This window comes from Giraffa tippelskirchi, chromosome 14 (genome assembly GCF_054371585.1).
Source record: "Giraffa tippelskirchi isolate mGirTip1 chromosome 14, T2T-mGirTip1v1.2.pri, whole genome shotgun sequence".
In the NCBI taxonomy this organism is placed as follows: domain Eukaryota; kingdom Metazoa; phylum Chordata; class Mammalia; order Artiodactyla; family Giraffidae; genus Giraffa; species Giraffa tippelskirchi.
Window position 1 is genome coordinate 36,541,362 of NC_137288.1, and position 17,516 is coordinate 36,558,877.

The window sequence follows — 17,516 nt, forward strand, 5'->3', positions numbered from 1 at the left end:
TCTCAACAATACTGAAGAATAATAGAAAATGTCATCTCTCTATCCACAAAGAAGTAAACTTAGATATCAATAACAGAAATGTAGCAACTCTCTGATCTTCCCACACCCATTATATGTTTGGAAACTTGGGAGCAAATTTCTAAGTAATTCATAAGTTAAAATATTTTGTAATGTAAATTACAAAATATTTAGATTCTAAGTGACATGCCAAAATTTACAAAAAGCAGATAAATTGGTTTTAAAGATAAATTGTGCATATTTAAGAGTAGAAAAAATACTGAAAATTCAAGAGTTGAGTGTGCAAATCAAGAAGTTAATGAATGAACTATAGAATAAAAACTGAAGAAGAAAGATTGTCAAGAAGCAGAATGGATATTCATAAATAGAAGAGAACAATTATGGCCATCAGGAACAGAAAAGGGATTTTTCCATTAATAAAATAGGTACGCCTCTAATGAGAGATGGCTTTAAATAAACATTAATAGGAATAAAGGATAGGCACATAATTTGAGGTATAGTATAGATTCAAAGGCAAATATAATTATAATGAAAATTAGATTTAAAAAAGCATGTGTGTGCATATGCTCAGTCGTGTCGATTGCTGCCAGGCTCCTCTGTCCATGGAATTTTCCAGGCAAGAATGCTGGAGTGGGTTGCCATTTCCTTTCTAAGGGAATCATCTTGACCCAGGGATTGAACCTGCATCTCTTGCATCTCCTGCACTGGCAAGCAGATTATTTAGCACTGTGCCACCTGATATAGGTGTAAAAAGCCTATGACTATGATTTTGGTCAAAACATTTGAAGACAGATAAACTAAAACACTTCAAGTTCACAAATTTTCAAATTACATTAAAAATAGCAAACCTCAATAAATTTGTGTAAATTCTTGTAAAATAAATAGAAAACCGTCCTACTCAAAGTGTACACACATCACATATTACAAACAGCTCTGAAGACTAATTTTACCAATACATCAAGCAACTCTCCCACCACTTATCTTATATATATATTCCAGAGAATAGGTAAAGAAAGACAGCTCTTAAATTTACTTTATGAAGTTAATATAACTTTTATTTCAAAATAAGGACATACAAGGATAATATGAGAAAGAGAATTTGTGGCCAATCTCACTTATAAACGCAAAAATGTACAACAATTTTATCAGTTTAAAAAAAAAAAACTAAAGGATTCCCAAAACACTCCTGACATTTGTTAGGAGTGAAGACAAAGTGATACAGATGTATGTTTGATTAGCATCTTTATTCTTCTACATATTTAAAGTGTTTCACAGGAAAATAAAATAGACTACAAGGAAAAAGGAATTAGGAAGAAGTTATTTTTTCTCAGCAGGGGAGGCAAAGGCAAAACTTAAGAGACAGAAATGTTGAAAATATAGAAAAGGAATCTGCTTAATTCTAATCAATGGTTGAAATACTCTCCATGAGAGGAAGTTGGGGTCATTTATCAAGGGTGACTTTGGGAGGGAGTACTGGGGAAATGGGAAAATTGTAAAACTTTAGAAACATGTTATGGACAATGTGAGAAGTCAAACTTATGCTGTTGGTTACTATCTGGCATGGTTCAAAACATTTAAGAGTATCATAGGGGAAAAAAGAAAGATTCAGAGAGGTACATAGGCTTTTATGACAAAATCAAAAACAAAATCTATTTCAAAGATGTCCATCTAAGCAAAACTATGCTTTATAATTTCGGAACAAAGACAGAGTAGATGAACTTATTGCTAAATTTGTTGCCACACAGGATGTTTAATCCCATTTTAATTATCCTAACATACTTACTCTTAATTGGCTTAAGAACAAGCTCATTATATCCGATCTTATCTTATACCTGTCTTATCTTAAAGATAATGAAAAGGACAGCTTTTTTAAACTTCCCTGGTGGCTCAGATGGTAAAGCGTCTGCCTACAATGCAGGAGACCCAGGTTTGATCCTTCTGTTGGGAAGATCCTCTGGAGAAGGAAATGGCAACCCACTCTAGTACTCTTGCCTGGAAAATCCCATGGACAGAGGAACCTGGTAAGTTACAGTCCATGGGGTCGCAAAGAGTTGGACACGACTGAGCAATTTTCTTCTTTCTATCTTATCAAAGCTGGTACCTCATCTCCCTACACTAATCAGAGGAAGAAAATATGCAGTTATCTTAGTGACTAATTCCTGTACACTAGAGAGTATAAAGTAGTTGAAGTCCAGAGAAGCAGAGAAGAAAAGGGACAATTGCCAAATTGCCACACTAAGTGTCTATGCTACAGAAGACAACACTAGGAGTAGATAAAGTCATGGGAAAGCATCTGATCAGGGTCAGTTCAGTTCAGTCGCTCAGTCGTGTCTGACTCTTTGCCACCCCATGAATTGCAGCACGCCAGGCCTCTCAGCCCATCACCAACTCCCGGACTCTACCCAAACCCATGTCCATCGAGTTGGTGATGCCATCCAACCATCTCATCCTCTGTCGTCCCCTTCTCCTCCTGCCCCCAATCCTACCCAGCATCAGCGTTTTTTCGAATGAGTCAACTCTTCACATCAGGTGGCCAAAGGATTGGAGTTTCAGCTTCAACATCACTCCTTCCAAAGAACACCCAGGACTGATCTCTTTTAGGATGGATTGATTGGATCTCCTTGCAGTGCAAGGGACTCTCAAGAGTCTTCTCCAACACCACAGTTCAAAAGCATCAATTCTGCAGTGCACAGCTTTCTTTACCGTCCAACTCGCACATCCATACATGACCACTGGAAAAACCATAGCCTTGACTAGACGGACTTTTGTTGGCAAAGTAATGCCTCTGCTTTTAAATATGCTATCTAGGTTGGCCATAACCTTCCTTCCAAAGAGTAAGCGTCTTTTAATTTCATGGCTGCAGTCACCATCAGCAGTGATTTTGGAGCCCAAAAAAATAAAGTCTGACACTGTTTCCACTGTTTCCCCATTTATTTCCCATGAAGTGATAGGACCAGATGCCATGATCTTAGTTTTCTGAATGTTGAGCTTTAAGCCAACTATTTCACTCTCCTCTTTGACTTTCATCAAGAGGCTCTTTAGTTCTTCTTCACTTTCTGCCATAAGGGTGGTGTCATCCGCATATCTGAGGTTATTGATATTTCTCCCGGCAATCTTGATTCCAGCTTGTGTTTCTTCCAGCCCAGCATTTCTCATGATGTACTCTGCATAGAAGTTAAATAAGCAGGGTGACAATATACAGCCTTGACGTACTCCTTTTCCTATTTGGAACCAGTCTGTTGTTCCATGTCCAGTTCTAACTGTTGCTTCCTGACCTGCATACAGGTTTCTCAAGAGATAGGTCAGATGGTCTGGTATTCCCATCTCTTTCAGAATTTTCCACAGTTTATTGTGATCCACACAGTCAGAGGCTTTGGCATAGTCAATAAAGCAGAAATAGATGTTTTTCTGGAACTCTCTTGCTTTTTCAATGATCCAGCCGATATTGACAATTTAATCTCTGGTTCCTCTGCCTTTTCTAAAATCAGCTTGAACATCTAGAAGTTCACGGTTCATGTATTGCTGAAGCCTGGCTTGGAGAATTTTGAGCATTACTTTACTAGCATGTGAGATGAGTGCAATTGTGTGGTAGTTTGAGCATTTTTTGGCATTGCCTTTCTTTGGGATTGGAACGAAAACTGACCTTTTCCAGTCCTGTGTTCACTGCTGAGTTTTCCAAACTTGCTGGCATATCGAGTGCAGCACTTTCACAGCATCATCTTTGAGGATTTGAAATAGCTCAACTGGAATTCCATCACCTCCACTAGCTTTGTTCGTAGTGATGCTTTCTAAGGCCCACTTGACTTCACATTCCAGGATGTCTGGCTCTAGGTGAGTGATCACACCATCGTGATTATCTGGGTTGTGAAGATCTTTTTTGTACAGTTCTTCTGTGTATTCTTGCCACCTCTTCTTAATATCTTCTGCGTCTGTTAGGTCCATACCATTTCTGTCCTTTATCAAGCCTATCTTTGCATGAAATGTTCCTTTGGTATCTCTAATTTTCTTGAAAAGATCTCTAGTCTTTCCCAATCTGTTGTTTTCCTCTATTTCTTTGCACTGATCGCTGAGGAAGGCTTTCTGATCTCTCCTTGCTATTCTTTGGAACTCTGCATTCAGATGGGATTATCTTTCCTTTTCTCCTTTGCTTTTCGCTTCTCTTCTCTTCCCAGCTATCTGTAAGGCCTCCTCAGACAGCCATTTTGCTTTTTTGCATTTCTTTTCCATGGGGATTTTCTTGATCCCTGTCTCCTGTACAATGTCACAAACCTCTGTCCATAGTTCATCAGGCACTCTGTCTATCAGGTCTAGTCCCTTAAATCTATTTGTCACTTCTACTGTATACTCATAAGGGATTTGATCTAGGTCATACCTGAATGGTCTAGTGGTTTTCCCTACTTTCTTCAATTTAAGTCTGAATTTGGCAATAAGCAGTTCATGATCTGAGCCACAGTCTGCTCCCGGTCTTGTTTTTGCTGACTGTATAGAGCTTCTCCATCTTTGGCTGCAAAGAATATAATCAATCTGATTTCAGTGTTGACCATCTGGTGATGTCCACGTGTAGAGTCTTCTCTTGTGTTGTTGGAATAGGGTGTTTGCTATGACCAGTGCGTTCTTGTGGCAAAACTCTATTAGCCTTTGCCCTGCTTCATTCTGTACTCCAAGGCCAAACTTGCCTGTTACGCCAGGTGTTTCTTGACTTCCTACTTTTGCATCCAGTCCCCTATAATGAAAAGGACATCTTTTTTGGGTGTTAGTTCTAGAAGGTCTTGTAGGTCTTCATAGAACCGTTCAACTTCAGCTTCTTCGGCATTACTGGTCGGCACATAGACTTGGATTACTGTGATATTGAATGGTTTGCCTTGAAAACGAACAGAGATCATTGTATCGTTTTTGAGATTGCATCCAAGTACTGCCTTTTGGACTCTTTTGTTGACCATGATGGCTACTCCATTTCTTCTAAGGGATTCTTGACCACAGTAGTAGATATAATGGTCATCTGAGTTAAATTCACCCATTCCAGTCCATCTTAGTTCGCTGATTCCTAGAATGTCGACATTCACTCTTGCCATGTCCTGTTTGACCACTTCCAATTTGCCTTGATTCATGGACCTAACATTCCAGGTTCCTATGCAATATTGCTCTTTACAGCATTGGACTTTGCGTCTATCACCAGTCACCTCCACAGCTCGGTATCGTTTTTGCTTTGGCTCCATCCCATCATTCTTTCTGGAGTTATTTCTCCTCTGATCTCCATTAGCATATTGGGCACCTACTGACCTGGGGAGTTCATCTTTCAGTGTCCTATCTTTTTGCCTTTTCATACTGTTCATGGGGTTCTCAAGGCAAGAATACTGAAGTAGTTTGCCATGCCCTTCTCCAGTGGACCACATTCTGTCAGGGTCAGGGAAATTATTATTGTAACCAAAGGGAGTTTGAAGAGCACCAATCTGAGTAAAGGCGGCAGACTCTGGAGCTCTTGTTGGCTTAAAACCTCCTATTTTCCAGAAGGGAAAGCCCACAGGATTAGTGCATAAAATGTGCACAGGAGATATACTCAAGCAGAGGGAAGGAGCACATCAAAGAGGCAGATCAAAATCTTATGTTACAAGAACTGCCCAAAGAAATACAGAAAGAGTTCAAAATCAAAGAGTTCTTCATTGTCTCAAAAAAAATTACAGAGGAATAGATTCTGAAAGAGCTCAGTGAAGAAAAGTAGGCTTTTGAGAAGGGAAGTCTAAAGAAAAAAAAATTATCAGAGGGCAAAATCTAGCCATCTACAACCTAAATCCGAGTACCCTTCACAAAATGAAGAGACTGTAAAAATTCTATCAGGGAGCATTGACTCGATTACAGTATAGTACCATGAGGTTAGTGACAAACAGGGATTATGGTAAAAAAAAAAAATAGATTTTTAAATGTTAATAATCTTGATGGACTCTTTGCAACCCTATGGACTATATAGTCCATGGAATTCTCCAGGTCAGAATACTGGAGTGGGTAGTCGTTGCCTTCTCCCGGGGATCTTCCCAACTGAGGGACTGAACCCAGGTCTCCCACATTGCAGGCAGATTCTTTACCAGTTGAGCTATCAGGGAAGCCCATTTAAAACATAACATAACAAAAACATGGAGGTAAGAGGAATTGTAAGTGTGATTATCTCCCCCTCCTTCAAAATATATTATCCAAAGTTTGAGTAGTTAAAAATATTATCACTTCTATTTCAGTTTGTCACATTTTAACAGCTTTGGAGAGAACTTTCAGATATGAATACATCTTGTGGCAATGTTTAGCGATTTTGTTTTTGTTTTTTTATTTCCATTCTTTTTTATTATTCAGGCCAAACTTAATTAGATTTAGTATTTTTAATTAAAATGGTATAATTTGGTTTTTCTACAATGATCTCTGACTATGGCTACACATTAGGAGATGTCAAACAGTATTTAGAAAACAACAGGGAAAGTTATTGTTGATGACAGGATTTCGGGTTACTATTCAATTTTTTTACTTTCCTGCATTTATTTTAAAATTATGTAACATTTTATGAAACCCGCTAAGTTTTAATTCTTCACTACAAAAAGATTAAACCAAATAAAATATACTGGAATGAATCCCAGAAGTTGGGCTCAGCGAGGACATTTATTAAAATCCCCTCAGAGACATCCATTAGAAGCTTGAATTTGTTTAGCAAGCACTTTTTAAACTCCTACTGTGTGACTAGGTAGGAAGAAACATAATTATAAATGGTATAGGTCAATGACCTCTAATTCAAGGAACTTACATTTTAGTTATGGAAATATACAAGAAATTAATACCAAAAAAGTGGTAAGAAAGATTACCATTAATAATTTTTTGTAAATTTCGTAATCTATCTCTCAGAAAACTCCATAGGTGAGGTTTTATATGAGTTTTATCCTTTGCTAAGATAAGGATATGGGCTTCCTTGGTGGCTTTGTCAGTAAAAAATCTGCCTGCAACTTCAATCTGTGGGTCTGGAAGATGCCCTGGAGAAGGAAATGGAAACCCTCTCCAGTATTATTACCTGGGAAATCCCATGGACAGAGGAGCCTGGAGGGCTACAGTCCATGGGGTCACAAGAGTCGAACATGACTTAGTGACTAAACCACCACCAAGATAATCATAAAGGACATTAAAACAACTGAATAGGCAAAAAAAAAACCCATATACTTCAAACTCCACTTTCAGTCAGAACCTACCTTACATCTCACTGATGTGATTTTTCTACCTAGTTATTTGGTGGTCTAATACTATACTAATTTTCAAGCCCTGAGATAATAAAAGGACCCTTGTAGATAGTTAGTTTGTTTTCATGCATGTCAGATTAGTATTTTCTACCATGCAGGATTCAGAAATGGGAAAGGGACCAACAAGGTTTTGGTTGTTTTTTAATATAATGTCATCAGAGAAATATTCTTTAGATCCATTTTCTTTTTCAACTGCACTACTCAGAGTAACCCACGTTACCATGTCTACTCAGCCAGAGAGCTACTCAGAGAAATAGCCTTATAATTTTTATACAAAACCCTGGCCAAGAACAAATAAGATAAAACAGAAAAAAACAAAACAAAAAACTATGCCAAAAGTAGTGGGTTCCCAAGCTGAGTGATGTATCAATATTTCTCATAAGAATTTCAAGATCACTATCAGAACTGGAACAGCTGAGGGATACTGAAGCTTTATTATTACTACGACTATAATCCTATCACTACTGCTGCTATTACCACCACCACCACCACCACCAGCACTTTACTGTGTGCTCCTAACTGTGAAGGAACCTGAGGAGGGTTGTACTCTGGTCTGTCATTTACTGCAGGGTCCTTGGGGAAACACTGGGATTCGTTGTGTCCTGGGCTACATACATTTAGATTCCAAGATCCTGCTGAAACCTATGACCTTGGACAGGGTGAATATTCCGCTAGTGGACAAATTAAGTAATTGCCAAAGACCAAAAGGAAGCATTCAGGGACAACTAGGAGTATTTTATGTCCTATTAGGATAATCTGACAATGAGGATCAAACTCTAGACTTAACAGTCTGAAGTCTAATTTTGACTGGATTTAATTTCAGAATTAGCAGCTGAAGTTAGACTAGACTTACAGCATTTATTTTCATTCAGCATGATTTCAAAAGGCTAGGACTTATATAGTTATCTCTCCATAGAGAGGACAACAAAGGTTAAAGCTACATTTCTAAACCTGTGTGAATTAGATGTCTAACTGGTAGGAGAAGCAGATGACTCTCCCTGGCTAAGGAGTGCTGGGCGGGCTCATCTGGTTTTGCGTTCACTCTGTGTCGGCTCAACAAAAAAAGACCTTCCCCAAGAAGCACAGGGTCATTCTTATTCAATTACACAGAAGTAACTACCCTACTATGCAGAAAACTGCAGGATGCCTCACTCATCAAGACAAATATACTTGCCATCCTGTTACTTATAAATAACTCACTGAAAACGTATTCAACACCTACTAAATGAGAGATATAATGGGTGCGAAAAGTACTACAAAGATAGATGGGAAAGTCACTGTTTCTAAGGAAGTAACAACTTCATGGCAAAGAGTAGGGAGCAAAATGTACATATATATGAAGTAATAAAACCATCCTGATTCTAAAAATGTCACATAGCACACAGAATCTTTTACTCTGTAAGATCCCTAAGGTCACAGAATATCAGAAACTTCACTTTCTAAAAGAGACATGGGATACTATCTGGAGATGGTTACATTTAAGGCCGTTTTACTTTCCTTTGACACATTTTCACTTATCATTTTATAGTGCTGGGCATACACTGGAGGCTTAATCAGTACTATAGACTTCATTTGCACAAAAGAAGCCACCGTACGGTTGCTGGGTTAGTCAGTCAGTCAGAGTTCCTTCCTAGTAATCAACTTCAGGTAACTTTTGACAGATTTTTACATTAATTGACTTATTTTAAATCCTACCTTCTTCCTCTGTCTGATTTTACAGGATCGGCCAGCAGATCTTGGTTAGCTGCTAGCTCTCCTTGGATGTGTAACTAGTGTCCCTGCATTTTAACGCCCACGGCAGGCTCATCACGTCATGGATGCGATGCTGCTCTTCATTGATGCCCACAGGTCTAGGCAGACTAGACACTCAGAACATATCCCCAGATAACAGTTTAGATTCTGGGAGCAAGCCAGCCTCTGGCTTATATCTTTAGCCATGTCATTTATGGACAACCTCCTTCACCCTCTGGCCCTCAGTTTATTCAGGTGCAAAATAAAAATCATTCTACTGTACATAATTGAAGCAAATGAGATAACATGGCAAAGCATCTAGTTGTTCAGTCACTAAGTCATGTCCAACTCTTCTGCGGCTCCATGGAATGTAGCCTGCCAGGCTCCTCTGTCCATGGGATTTTCCAGGCAAGGATACTGGAGTGGGTTGCCATTTCCTTCTCCAGAGGATCTTCTCCACCCAGGGATCGAACCCAGGTCTCCTGCACTGGCAGGCGAATTCTCTACCACTAAGCCCCACAGTACCTAGACCACTGCATTAAATACAGGGAGTGGGTAAGATTTTGCTCTTCCATTCCTTTCTTAAAGTAGCTTCATTATTTCTAGTACTTTATAGTCTAACAAAAAGCAGGTTAAAAAGAACATGGTGGTCTCCTTTATTGCCTTTTAAATTTGCTAGCAAATGAGCCAAAATACCTTTCCTGTTTTTTGTTAATGTGTAAGATGTTTAGTGGCATGCAGGGTTCCTAGGTTATGACAATTAAAACAAGAGATCCTGACTGAAGACCTGAACATCTGACAGGATCCTGAAAAGAGTACAAGCCTTGCTGACCTCCCAGCCCTGAAGGCAGCTAAGTAAAGAAATGAAGAGGTCCCCGTGCCTTGAATTTTCTTAAACTCATGATAAAGTGTTGACTTTCCTGAGGTTGGTAGCACAGATTTAACAGACGATCACTGACTTTTTAACTACTTAAGGTATCATAACATAATGTTTTGGGGGGTTTGTTTCTTTTTTAGTATATTCTTTACATATCACTCTCCCATTATACTTTTCAACTTCAGAAGCTACTTAAAATACTTACTTTAGAAAACTCAAAGATTAGGGGGGAAATGTCAATATATATGTAGGTATGGTTATACACTAACTTACACATTTGGGGCCAGACAATAACTATAAAATGATTTAGCCTTGGAAACAATGAAAAAGATAATTATGCTATATTTAAAGAATTTAAGCAAAAATAGTTTTCCCAAAGATCTCTGATACAAGGCTATTTATACCCTATTATAAAGACTTTACTGAAAATATGTTCCAAGAATTTAACAAAATCTTGGTATACAGTCGGCAATCAATAAACCTTTACTCAATCAATAAATACATGGGTTGCAATCTTGCTTGAATTTTACAAACAGATAAACTCTGCAAATAAGAATTACCCTAAGTTGCCAAGAAAGTAAGTGGCAGAATCAGTAATAAAGTTCAGGTCAATAAATTTGTACTTTCTACCAACTGTTTTACAAAATGTTACAATGATCATTACCCTTACTCAGAGATAAAATAACTGAGAGAGAGAAATGAAGCCATTAGGTCCAGACATTCAGCAAGGCAGGTTTGGTCTAGAATTTTAATGTTCAGCCTAGGATATGTTTATTTTCCTCTTTTCTAGTTTTCATATTCCTTTTCCCCCTAATGCTGCTGTTGATTTCCTGATGAAAAGTTATCAGGACGGAAGTCTTCAGAAGAAAACATGGGACTGACTTACAGGACCCAATACGTGTGTCTCCCACACTTCTCAGCAATTGTACACTGTTTTTCAGACAAGCACTACTGAATATTTCAAGCAGCATAAGATGAAAAGCGAGGCAGAGTAGTTTCACTGCTGTGCACCCCAGCGACAGTGCACTCTTTAGCTCAATGAACAATTTATAAAAAGTTGCATCCCCCCCCCCCACCCCAGTACAGTGTATTCCAATAAAGTGAAACCCAGTAGCAGGAACAAAACACTGCACATTAGATTGAATCATGACTTGGCAGATAATTACTTGAATGTGTATACCGTTTTAAATCCCTTATCTTTAGCCTCTGCTCCGTCCAATGATATCATTCACAATTTTAGCAACATGCTTAAAATCATTCCATTGTAATATGTTGCCTTATTTAGCACCTTTTTCGGTTTAGATAAATTGGGAAGGTTTAAAATTTTCCTTGTTTAACTATTAAAAGAAAGTTCCTATTATTTCATTCGACAAGATTTAAATCTCTACAATGAGAAATGTTATAGTCAATTGAACACTCACCTAAACCAGACTTTTTTAATCGCTTTAAGTGCTGACTTGTTTGTTTTCCAGTGGGAGATTTTTGCCCATGTTTCATTTCTTTATCTGAACTGTCTGCTTCACCATTTTTAGATTCAGATCCTAAAAGAGGAAATAGTTATTATGTCATTATCTTCCTCTTGCTGTCCTTGAAAAGAAAAATCTCAAATTGTTTTACCAACCATAGATATAATCTCCTTTTCTAAGAGTTAATACACTGCCTTTGGCCACAATCTGATTCCTCTACTGGATATAAAGAGAAAAGTCCAATAAATCAATCAAACAGAACAAAAAGCAAGAACAGATGGCCTAATAGTGGAGTCAAAAACACATTCACTGATCTGATAGCTTTTAAAAGAAACACTCAGATCTTTTGTGAAAATATATGAATACACTTCAACAATACTATGCCTCTTGGAGACGATGCAAGGCCAAGACAGAAAGATGAAGGATGAAGAGAGGGAGAGATCATGCCTTTATGAATAACTTTACGTTGAAGCAGGATGAGAAAACACAAACATCAATCTATAATAAATAGAATGGTACATAGCTGAAAAAGTGACAGAAGGTAAATTAGAAGAAAAGGTCAGGGCTGCACTGAGGTGAGAAGAATGCTGCCAGAACACAAAAACTAATAAACGATTCCTAGATTTTGCAGCAGAGGATGGCAAAACAAATTCACACTCACAGAAGAACGGCTTTTGATGGCATTACACATCAGCATGTGGTCCAGCATTCAAGTTCAGCATTCAAACAAAAGCCAAAGCAAAAGAAACCTAGCTAGCAGTACTACACATTTCCTTACGTCTACTAACATTAGCAAATGAAGTCCTGTGATGATGAGCAAGACATGCTTTTCCTTCTTTTTTAAGAGCAAAATGCCCTGTTAGGTTTGAATTACGGAAAGAGTTAAAGGCATAAAAAAAAAAAAAAATTAAATGAAACCTCAAGTGGAATAGTATTCAGTTTCAGAGAAAATTCATGACATCTCTCTCTCAGTGAGGAACTCTCCTCCGGGGAGTAACTGGCCAAGCATAGAATATTTTAGCTCTTTACCTGAAGGCGAATCCGACTGCTCATCAGACACCTTTAATGGTGTCAGAACCACACGAGGGACAGTCTTGTTTACCATCATTGAGACTCCATTTCTTCTCTTCTGCTGCTGTCTCAAAGCCTACAAAAGCATAATAATAAAATAGAACAGAAACATATAGTCAAAATGATTTCTCATAACTGAATTAAATGATCCACTTGTCTATCATTAGATAGAACCTCTCAGACTTAAATTCCACAGAGTCACTCATTTGTCAAGACTCTTCAGCGTCACCTTCCTGTCATTTTTGCTTCAAAAGCATAAAATCGGGCTTTGGCAGAGGGTAGAAACCTGAGACCATTTTCGGGAGAATTCTGAAAACCAAACAGTATGTGGAGCTTTGTGGTACCCGAGCAGTGGCTTGAGAGCCCATGGAAACCATGACTCCCAAAGAAAAGAAATGTAAAATAAATGTTTCACAACCAGGATAAAAATATATGTGTCTGCACTTCTCTTGCAGGTGCGTCCTCTTCAGTGGGCTGCTCAATCAAGTTAACACCGAGTGTCATCAGTATGTACAGCAGGTAAGGACTACAGTATGGATGCATTCACTCAGCCGTGGGGAGTGCTGCACAAAATCACTGAACATGGCAGGAATCATTTATTTCTGCGAAGGGAATCAGTCCTAATCTTGGAAACCTTGCAGCACTTGGCTCCTGTCTGCTTGACTTTGGGCATTAACCTTCAGAACACGAACATGACGGCGTTCTGGCAAATCCAGGGCGGGTGGGGGTGGGGGGGAAGACTGATATGAGAATAAATTGCTCCAAATGGGAGTGTTTTGTGTTTCATAAATGAATTGGCCATGGTGATGATAATGTAATAAAAAGACATTGAAAAGTTTTGAAATACAGCTTATCTAGCTGATCGTTTTACGGAGAAAATTACCCGTAATAAAAAGGGGCTTAAGCATACACAATTGAAGAGACATTAAATTCACAGTTCCAGGAATGCTAAAACTCCTCAAAAGGGTAAAAGGCTGACCACAGACAGTCTCCAACCTTTCTAGTCCTGGTTTCTGTGTAATTTCTGTGTAATTTCTACCAATTTTATAACATCTCAGTTACTTGATTAATGTTCTTTGACCAATAATTGTCAATGTCTCCTGAAAAGCTGTATTGACTCTACATCCCCCTGCTGACAGAAACAACACTATTTTATGTGCAAAGTGTTATACCTGAATGTCCAACTTGTTGACCATAAAATTTAGCAATCAAATAATTACAGGTGTGTAAAACTAAATGTCACTTAAATGAGAGAAAGCATATTCAGATGAGAGTTAAAACCAGATGGGGAAGTGAATAGCTTAGGAAATCTCTTATAAATGATACTGTTGCTAACAATAATAGGAGACATTTTCTCTTCAGTTCTTACATTTAATGAGTTTATAAAGTACCAGGCACTTGGGGTGGGGGGGGGAGGGGCGTGGGGGACAGGAGATACAAATATGATAAAGATGCCATCCTCCTCATGAGAGTTCATGTGCTATATAAAATATTTACAACATTTACTCTTTCATTAAGGTGTGTACATAATTGCATACATTTCTCTATCTCTGTGTAAGAACTGCAAGCACTTTATAAACATTAACCTACAATCTAACATAAAACAATATAAGGCAAGGCAGTACCTTAAATTATAATTAAGCCCACCTTTGCCCACTATGTAAGATAAGACTTCCCAAAACAATTAAAACCTACATAAAGAGTGATCATTTTTTTAGGAGTCTACATAGATTTCAAATTTTTCCCTTGGCAATCCTAATAGGTATTTTATAAATATTCATTTAATGGCATGGTGAGGTGGTATATTTTGGAAAATGTTGATTAAAGAAAAAAAAGAGATGATACAATCAGAGGCTTAGAAGCCAGAATCACAAAGTCAAAGTTGACATGTCTTTTTATAGTGTTTGTGGTAAATAATTATTAAAATAACAAAAATTTTGTCCTCAAGTCTTAGAGCTAAGACTCTATTATAGAAAAATTAGCAGTTGGGCAGAAATAAACCAAGATATCAATAATATGAAAAGAAAAACCCACGGCTATTTTGAATTTTAAATAGTCAAGCTGGAGCCAAGGTAGGGATAAGGAACGTTAGTCAATATCGAGCCCATTTCAATGGTCTCAATGATTTTTTCTGAATATATATTTCCTACTCAGAAATTTGAACATTATTTCTTGGCACAGCATGTTCTAAAATATTGAAACGCAACACTACATGCTTGTAGGTGATGAAAACTTTGTCGATCTTTTCTTTTTTTTTGCCTGTACTGTGTGGCAGCGCAAGAATCTTCCTGTTCCCTGCCTGCCAGGGGTACACCCTGCATGGAGTCCTAACCACTGGATGCCAGGGGAGTCCCAATATGCCTACCATCGAAATGACTTTTGCTCTTTAGTTCTTCTATGTCTTTGCTAAAGTCTCTTTAGTAAGTGATGATGGGAAAACTGGACAGCTGCATGTAAAAAATGAAATTAGAACACCCCCTAATACCGTACACAAAAATAAACTCAAATGGATTAAAGGCCTAAACCTAAGGTCAGATACTATAAAACTCTTAGAGGAAACTATAGGCAGAACTCTCTCACATAAATTGCAGCAAGATATTTTTTGACCCACCTCCTAGATTAATGAAAATAAAAATAAAAATAAACAAATGGGACCTAATTAAACTTAAAAGCTTTTGTGCAGCAAAGGAAACCATAGAAAAAATGAAAAGACACCCTCAGAATGGGAGAAAATATTCACAGATGAAGTAACCGACAAAGATTAATCTCCAAAATATAGAAACAGCTCATGTAGTTCAATATCAAAAAACCAAACAACTCAATGAAAAAATGGGTGGAAGTCCTAAATAGACATTTTTCCAGAGAAGACATACAGATGGCCAAAAGGTGCATGAAAAGTTGTTCCACATCACTAATTATTAGAGAAATGCAAATCAAAACTACAGTGAGGTATTGCCTCACATCAGTTAGAATAGCCATCATCAAAAAACCTACAAACAGTAAATGCTGGAGAGGATGTGAAGAAAAGAGAAGAGAACCCTCTCACTGTTGGTGGGAATGTAAGGTGGTACAGCCATTGTGGAGAAGAGTATGGAGGTTCCTCAAAAAACTAAAAACAGAACTACCATATGATCCAACAATCCCACTCCTGGGTATATCCCTGATGAAAACCATAATTCAAAAGATACTTGCACCCCAATGTCCACTGCAGCAAGGTTTACAACAGCCAGGACATGCGAGCAGCAAATGTCAATCAGCAGAGGAATGGATAAAGAAGGTGTGGTACACACATACAGTGGAATAGTGTGTGCATGCTCAGTCACTTAGTCATGTTTGACTCTTTGCAACCCCATGGACTATAGTCCGTCAGGCTCCCCTGTCCATGAAATTTTCCAGGCAAGAATACTGGAGTGGGTTGCCATTTCCCACTCCAGGGGATTTTCCCAACCCAGAGATGGAACCTGCGTCTCCTGCATTAGCAGACAGATTCTTTACTACAGATCCTTTACTACCTGGGAAGCCCACAGTGGACTATTACCCAGTCATAAAAGTTAACAAAATAGTGTCATTTGCAGACACGGATAGACCTGGAGTCTGTCCTATAGAGTCAGAAAGAGAATAAAAACATTGTATAATACAGTTTATCTGTTAAATCTAGGAAAAATGACACAGATGAACTTACTTGCAAAGCAGAAACAGAGACACAGATGTAGAGAACAGACTTATGGATCAGGGGGAGAAAGAAGGGTGGGACGAATTGGGAGTTTGGGATTGACATATGTACACTATTGATACTATGTATTAAAATAGATATTTAATGAGGACCTACTGCATAGCACAAGGAACTCTACTCATTGTTCTGTGGTACCTAAATAGATAGGAAATTTTAAAAACAGGGGATATATGTATACATGTAACTGATTTTCTTTGCTGTATAGCAGAAACACAACATCATAAAGCAACGATACTCCAATAAAAATCAATAAAAAAAAACACTGTTCTAAGTGTATTAAAAATATACACTTTGTTTGCCTTACCTCTGAAAAACAAGCATTATTTTCTATTCCGACTAACATTTCTAGGGTCAAATAAGCAAAAACTGGGAAGCCTTTGTGTATCTAGCAGCTGAACTCAGGAGTATCGGGATTCAGCTATCAGAGAGGGCATCTTGATTACATTTACTAGGTCCATAGCCATTTTAGGGTGAGTCATTTTAGGATACCCTGCAGAGTCCAATTCATTTTCTAGAAAGCAGGACTTATTTGGCTGTGGACCCTGGGGATACCCTCCAAGCAGATCAGAATATGGATAGAGGAGGAAAAAACAATGCTGACTTAATTGAGATGTCTGGGATAGTTTGGGATGACTCACAACGGTAGAACTCCAGCGTTTATTCTGTGCAAGAGGTAGGCAGTAAAGTGATTCGGAGTCCCCCACGGCAGGGCATACATTCTGCAGATAAAGAAGCTAGCTGCTCAAGGTTTGCTTGGTTTGGTTATATAACTATATTTCTGCAACTACGTGCACATCGGCCACTCGTCACATATGCTGCATGTCTCCTGACATTTCCTTGAAAAACATGCAATGCTTTCTGGACCATGCTGGCTAGGGTAAGATGATGACAAGGGGTAGGCTGGGGACTGCAAAAGCACATACCCACTGGAAGGCGAGTAATGACTCGAGAGAAGAAACACAACTGGGCTTTTTGGTGAGATTTCCTGTTTTAAACAATGTGCCTGACAAAACAAAGAGAATTCTGAGCCAAATTCAGCCGGGGGGCACTGCTTTTTGATACCTACTAGACATCATTCCCAGTGTTTCTCAACCTCCCCAAATAAATGAGTCTGACCCACTGCCTGAGAGAATTATTTGAATCCCCCTCCTCTACTGGGCAGACTTACAGCAGAACAGGGGCTGCAGAGCTGTCTTAATGCCTGTGAGGTATGAGGCTGTAGAGTTAGAGAAAGACTTAACTCATGAGCTGAGTAATGCTGGGCAAATTACTTGGGTAAATGCCCCTGCAAAACAGAGACAACAGTGTTGGTAAGATATCTTAAATAGGAACACCACAGAGCTATGGTTTAATAG

At 38.4% G+C, this 17,516-nt stretch overlaps 1 protein-coding gene across 27 annotated transcripts in view; it reads right to left on the minus strand.

The window, feature by feature from the left end:
* Positions 1-17,516, minus strand: part of ASXL3 (ASXL transcriptional regulator 3) — a 186,652-nt gene that overhangs the window by 71,070 nt on the left and 98,066 nt on the right. For all 27 annotated transcript variants that reach the window (XM_081562548.1, XM_081562540.1, XM_081562569.1 and 24 more), the window contains 2 exons: positions 12,387-12,504; positions 11,313-11,432 (listed from right to left, as the gene is read on the minus strand). In XM_081562548.1, coding sequence (XP_081418674.1) covers positions 11,313-11,432; positions 12,387-12,504 — 238 coding nt within the window. The remainder of the gene's footprint in view (positions 1-11,312; positions 11,433-12,386; positions 12,505-17,516) is intronic.